The sequence below is a fragment of the Diabrotica undecimpunctata genome, chromosome 2 (genome assembly GCF_040954645.1).
Source record: "Diabrotica undecimpunctata isolate CICGRU chromosome 2, icDiaUnde3, whole genome shotgun sequence".
Taxonomy (NCBI): domain Eukaryota; kingdom Metazoa; phylum Arthropoda; class Insecta; order Coleoptera; family Chrysomelidae; genus Diabrotica; species Diabrotica undecimpunctata.
This window is the reverse complement of record NC_092804.1, coordinates 156,384,019-156,391,265: the sequence shown is the minus strand read 5'-3', so window position 1 is coordinate 156,391,265 and position 7,247 is coordinate 156,384,019. Positions and strand designations below refer to the sequence as shown.

The 7,247-nt window shown below is 33.4% G+C and overlaps 1 protein-coding gene across 1 annotated transcript; it reads right to left on the bottom strand.

Annotated features, from left to right (window-relative positions):
• Nucleotides 1–3,723: 3,723 nt before the first annotated feature.
• Upf3 (UPF3 regulator of nonsense mediated mRNA decay) lies at nt 3,724–5,503 on the bottom strand. The gene is made up of 2 exons (XM_072523830.1): nt 4,674–5,503; nt 3,724–4,462 (listed from the first exon to the last, which is right to left on the bottom strand). The coding sequence occupies exons 1-2, from the start codon at nt 5,376–5,378 to the stop codon at nt 3,797–3,799; spliced, it is 1,371 nt and encodes a 456-aa protein (XP_072379931.1). The 5' UTR covers nt 5,379–5,503; the 3' UTR covers nt 3,724–3,796.
• Between the last annotated feature and the right edge of the window lie 1,744 nt (nt 5,504–7,247).

Genomic DNA, 7,247 nt, shown 5'->3' with positions numbered 1-7,247 from the left:
CTGACGTTCCAGGCTGGGGTGCAGCTTGCTGGTTTGATTTCAATTTGGCATTGTAAGATGGAGTCTTGTGTATAGTTTCATCACATCTCGATGGTCCCGGTTGGGGTTCGGTATTTCTAGGTGGAGTTCTCTGCAGAGTTTCGTCACATCTCGACTGATCAAGGGCCCTGTTATCATTGGTAACGTTGTTTTCTAAGTTCATTACAACGTGCATATCTGAAACTTCAGTGTGATCTATTAAGCTGAAATCATCTTCAGAGAATTTATTAGGATCTGTGGGCCATATTCCAGCAGCACGGAACCCGGATATTCCTTTGTCCATCGTGGCAACTCTTAGGTATGCTCTGTTAAAAATGAAAGCAAGTTCAAAATGTGTGATCTTTTCATGAGTATGAGTTCTCAGATACAAGTCGCACTAGTAGGTCAAGAGGTTGAAGCCTGTGTGAGGTATGAGGGGGAAGTTAAACCATAACAATTCCGTGTGATCTGCAGTAAGTATAAATCTCCAAAGAAATGTGACTCCCATGGTTATCCAATATGAGATGCACTGGATCTTCTTTCGAGGCCTTTATATGCTGACAAAATGTTTTATCCAGCCGAAAAAATAACTCTTCAATTATCCAACCGTTTTTTGAACATCTGTAGATTGCTCCAATTGGGCCTCCTCTTATTAATTATGGATTCATACGTATTCGAGGGAATATGAACATAGGGGAGACAAACTGTCCTCAAACATTTACAGCGCATACTATGGTAACATTTTTCCCTCTTTCCCAACATATTTCGGATCGTACCTGTTTTTGACCTTTTGGTGCCAAATTTTTTTATGGTTTCTGGACCGTAGAAATGCCCATTTCATCTACATTAAAAATTCCACTCTCAGGAAATTTGAACTTTTCCATAACTGTGAGCAGATTATTAAAAAATCGTTCAACCTCATCTTTATTGAATGCAGAAATGCAGTTTTGACTGGTACCTTCTGGTTTCCTAACACTAATGTCTGAATGACGCTTTAAAAAGAGTTCTAACCAATCTTCACCAGCGATCTTCTTTATCGAGTCGAAACGGTGTTTTATTTTATACTCTTCAGCAAACTGGTATGCTAAACGCCTTAGTTCTGATGGTGTGACTCCAAAAACATATTCGCCAACTTTTTAACATGGTTGGCTATGGTGGATTCCTGTTCATCATTAAAAATTGGTTTCCTGCCAAGTTTTATTTTTTTATGGCTATTGGACTTTAGTTTGTCACGTAGAGTGGATTCTGGAATATTGAATGATTGACCTAGTTTTGCAATAAAAACACTATATCAGCAAAAATTACACGGGATAATACCGCGCAGCATGAAATTACCCCAACACAGCTGCGCGGTATTCCCCCTAAGTGAGTAACCTAACTTAACTTATCACTGTTCGTTAATGACTAAATAAAATGCATTATTTTTGTACGTGAAATTATATATACATATAAAGCAAAATAATCACTGAATAGTTCTAATAAAAATTAATAATAAAAGCACTTACCGCTTGTTAAAGATAAGTCGAAAATTACATCAAAGTCTTGAAAAACAAACAATCTGTGACCTTCTCTAAACCAATACTACGAATGCTACAAATATTACAAACATGTGGTCGGCTAACAAATACGATACGGCACACTGTGTTGAATGTTGCAATACTTACGCAGTGTTGCCAAGATCCTGATGCGCGATATTCCCCCGTGCGCGGTATTCCCCCGGTTTCCCCTATTCTATTCAATCAATTCAATCAGCTTCAATTTTTTTCCATTATTTCTGTCAGCTGCTTCATATTTATCGATTTTAGCGTGTTTTCTGTTGTACTGTTCGCTGATGTTTCACTTACCTACATATTAAGTTTGGTACAGATATTGAGTTATACACTCTTAATATTGTATATGTATATATATACAAGCTATACGCTCCCGAAGAAGCTGAAGCTGTTTTCTCTTGAAGATCCTTTTTGTGTGGGGGATCATCCCATTCTGGGTTTGGTTTTACAGTTTCTTGTGTGACTTCGCTGTTTCCACTACTTTTCCCCATTCTTCTCTCTCTTTGATTGTCCTTTCTGTATTTCTAATTTCCATACTCCATAAGTCTTCTTCCACTTGTTGTCTCCATCTCAGTTTAGGTCTGCCTCTGGTTCTTTTAACCATTCCATTCTAACTTTTAACGAATTGCTATTCTCTCTTCTCATTATGTGTCCACACCATCTAATTCTTTGTGCTTTTATTGCTTTAACTATGTTCTCTTTACCCATCCATTCTTGTATTTCGTGATTCATCCATTGTCTTGCATCCCCTTCGTTTTCCCTCTTTGGTTCCAGTATTTTTCTGATAATCTTTTCTCAAAATCTTTCAATTGCTCTTGTACTTACTCATTATTTATTCTCATTAGTGTTGGATCAGATAACAGCGAAATTACATTCCCTGGTGGTTTGAAAAAATGGTTTGAAACTTGATAACGAAAATAGAGTGTATGGAATGTTCATTTAAAGATGGATTTACTACATATAAAACGATAACTTTGGATGATGAAATGATTGTGAAAAGTAAGTGTTAAGTACATAGGATCAGTATTACAGAGTAATGGGGAAATAGACAAAGATGAATGCAGTAGAATTAGGATTGGATGGATGAAGTGGAAGTAAGCGAGTGGTATGGTGCGTCATAGAAAGATTCCAAAGAAACTGAAGCGAAAATTCTAAAATACTCCAAAAGACTCGGATGATATATGGAATAGAATATTGGACATTTAAAACTAAACAAGAACAACGAATTCCAATTACCACGAATGTAATTGATGCCAAAATAAGATAGCATAAGTTAAGATCCTTTGGGCATGTTCAATGTAGAGATGTTAATCACCCATCACAAAGGACATGTCTCTACTTAAGAGAAGATTTGGCAAAATTCTTACAGTACTGTGCATTTAAGCTTGATGCTGCTATTGAAAATCATAAATATGTGCGGATTTAACAGATTCCCAAATATCAACATGACACTATCAGATACAAAAAGTTAACCAGCTCATACCTTTGTTTATAGTTTGGTAAACCATGAAATAGGTTGTAATCTGCTGGAGCACTAAAGCATTTTTATCAGCAACAGTAGACTGGATGGTGTTTAATGTTCTATCCCATTCCATCAAATTAACTATGGCTTTTCTTGTACTATCCTCTGCTTCTTATTGCTCTTATTTTACTTTTAGTTTTAGATGAAAATTAGTAATAACATTTTTTTGTTTATTGCTAGTTCATAATGTATCTAGTACAAACTGATATTGACAGTAACCGTTAATGGGGTTTTACCCATAATAAATAAATATCTTATATTTTTAACATGAAATCTGTAATTTTTTACCTTGTTCCCTCTTTGACTATAAAATATAATACCAACACAGTACATTATTCTTTAGTTATTCTTCATCCCAGACTGTTTTGAATATCTCTGATATTTCATCATTTTTTTCTGTCCTTTACACTCAAATTAAGCTAACAGTTATTCAGTTTTTTTTTATTTTTCACATATGTACTTTCAAATATTGATTATTTGATCTTTAAAGATTTTTGATATTTCAGGTTAATATTTATTCTTATTTTGTTCTTCTTCAGTAGTTGTGTTGTTTTGGAAAATGATTCTAATACTATTTCAATAATTTTTGTAGTTTGTAAGATAAAAGGATATCATATTATAAATAAATAAGTATATAGTTAAATGCTTTGTAAAAAAGCTCAACTTTTATTAATTAGCAATCACAATAAAAAATATTAAAGCAAAATTATTTCTCATCAGATTTTTCCTTACTTTCTATAGTATCTCCCTCATTTTGTTTTCGTTTTGAGAGCATTCCTGGTCTATAAATAGCTATTGTAGGTCTGTCTTTATTTCTAATTCTTCTTTGATTAGGTGAATCACCTTTTTGGTGGTCATCCTTCTCATTAAAACTTGATTCTCTTTCTTTCTTTTTGTTGTCTCTTTCATCTTTGACAGTTGTATTCTCTTCACTAGATTTTGATTGATCATCATTTTTCTCCTTAGTAGGTGTTTCGGGTTTAGGAACTTTTTCACTGGCTTTATTATTACTGCTACTATGCTCAGTACTTTTATTGCTACTATCATCAGTTTTCTTGTCTTCTACTTTTGCATCATCTACTTTCTTTTGCACTGCTTTTTGTGCTTCTAATTTTCGTTCTTCTCTTTTTTCACTATACTTTTTAACTTTTTTAGGATATGTTTTTGGTTCATGTTCCTTTTTGCTGTACTCATATTTTTTCTCCTTACGTTCATCACTCTTATAGTCAGGATATTCCTTTCTGGGATACCTTGGTTTTGGTTCCTTACGTCTATCTTCAAATCTTCTATCATCGTATCTTCTGTCTTTATTCTTGTAATACGATTTTTCATAGTACCTTTCTTCTTTTTCAGGCTTTTCCACTGCAGATGCCTAAAATAAAAACAGAGTAAAAATGGTGGATGTGAATTTCTAATAGTTATCAAGAATTGCAGTAAAGCTAGTATTATCAAGCCAATAAACTTAACAACCAAATTTGACAAAGTTCAGACATGAAGAGGATAAGATCTGTAGCAATGAGTAAAACATATCATGATGATAATCATATTAATAATAAATAGAGAAAAAAGGCAAAAATAATTACCTCAGGTTCAGTCTTTTCCGCTTTTGGATTTTCTGATTTAGAATGTGATTTCTTTGTAGGTGATTTTTCATCAGAAATTTTCTTTTTATCTCTATTATCTCTATCATCAAAGTGTTCTCTCCTTTTATCAAATTCCCTTCGTTTCCTTTCTTCCCTTCTAACTTCTCTGATTCTCATTCGTTGTGCCCTTTTACTCTTAATATACTCAAGCAGTGGCGTTGTAACATCATTTTTATTCTCACTTGAGCTTGTTAATTGAAGAGTATACTCAGGTTTCTCATCTACCTCTTGTGGTTTCTGTAAATTTTCTAAAAAATCTAGATAATAGGGATCTGACTCGATGCTACCAGCTTTTGGATCCATTCTTGTTTTCCCACGTTTCTTAGGAATCTTCTGAAAAGGAGCAAATTCGACCACACATGGATATTCGCTACCTTTAGCATCAAGAAACACATAATTGTCAAATCTTTCTTTAAAGCTATACACATCGTCGTGATGCACAAAATTAATATAGACTCTAGAAAATGCGTTTTCTCCCAAACTAAAGTCACCATTCACGGTATAAATGTAACTATAGTCAGGAATTGGGGATACTTGTTTTATAAAAGTTTCCTGTTCAATCGTAGGAGGTAAACGACGAATAATTACTTTGGTCAACGGTTTTTCCTTTTTATCAGATTTCTTTTCTGTTTCTGATAACGCCATTCTTTTAAAAAATTCTGAAATAGATATATTTACACTACTTTCCCATATGTAGTAAAAATTGTAATATTAATTTCTATCTGACAGTTAAATTTTAACACATTGACATATTCTTAGTTTATATGACATTTAACTGTCAAGTCAATAGGACTTTTCATGACAAAATAGTGTCAGCCATTTTTTTCGAACAAACATTTTAGGGTTAGATTAGTATTAGAATGGTATTAGTAATATAAATAATTAATATAAAATACCAAAGAGAGTCTAGTTATTGAAAAAATAAAGTGCCACAATTAGCAAATAAATGTTTTTAATCGATTATTAATATGATACCTGTACGAAAAGCTACAACGAAGCGGTGTTGTTATGGAATATGTTAAGATTGATAAAGGCTAAATCATTTAAAGACAATACATTTTATAAATTTTCTAAAGCCTTTATTTATTTATAAGGAGTGTTATTTTTTTATTAAATAAAAAATATTTATTTATTAAATATTTCTTTATAAATTTATAAACGCCTGACGTTGTCAAATCTGTCTGTACGAAAAACATGGCGGCGGATAAAAAGTCCTATGCACAGACCACTAATAACCTCGTGATCTGTGGTCCTATGAGAGACAAAATGATGATGCTCCAATGCATTAGACAACCAGCATTACAATAGTCTAATTAAAAGATCATGAAGAAACGTTTGGAAATTTTTTATTTGAACATGAAATATACTTTTATGCTTATTTACTTAAACTTGTAAGTAAAAATATATATTAATCTGGCAAACGTTAAAAATTCTAAGAAACTTTTCGGAATATTCCATTCTTCCGAAAAGTCAAATAAACAAAAATATATTATATGTGATCCAATGGGCTCCAACTAACAAGAAGGAGCTCTGAAGGTTTTAAAAATGCTATAATAAAGATTTTATTACAGAACAAAGATAGACTTTAGAAGATGTACAGTTAACCAACTAAAACCAACTTTTTCTTTCTTAATCAGTTTTTGTAGATGAATTATACTTTAAATAATTAACTTTGAATTAAATGTCACAAATACAGAAGAAATAGATTAGGACAGAGGATATCGAACAGTAGATGTGACCATTCTAAATGTTAAATCTACAATATCCATTTAAACTTTTAAGGAACCAGTCCCCGTTTAACTGTACCTGCAGTGGTTGTGGGGTGAATTGCATAGCCATGCACCGAATGCAGCCAGTGTTAAACCTGTTCAAGTGAGGAGTGACAGAGGAGTAATACCTTTAGAAAAACTAGCGTTTCGCTACCTACCTTATAGCATCCTGTAATGACCCCTTAACTAGGATGACAGATGAAGGCCGCAACAGCGATGAACGGGGAGAAGGAAAATATTCTAAACGGCTATTTTGGCAGAGATGAAACCCTGGCTTTTAGACGAAGTATAGAGGAGTATCCAGAACGATTACCGGTATAAGTTATGTCCTTTTTGTAAGCCAACGGCCTAGGGTGAACGAGACGCTAAGAGCACAGAATACTCCAGGTTGGAGTTTCTTCTATTTAAAGGATAAATCTTTTATATAAAGGTGATCGAAACTGCGTGTAAGTTCAACTGTATGGAGATGGAGAAAGTAACGGAAAACTACTCCGTTAAGGATCAATAAGGACTTCTCCAGGAAGATTGATCCTTTTTCCCTTCTTTATCATCTTTAGCATGATAAAGAAGGGAAAAAGAAGAAATACGAGAACTTTGTTCACGTGATGAGATAACCGAAATATGAACTACTACATGTAATTATTAAGGGGAAAATAGAAGGAAACCGGGTTCCTGGATGATGAAGAACGCTCTGCGTAATCTCATAATACTACTTAGGTCTGTTGCGGTCAAGGTCGATACACAA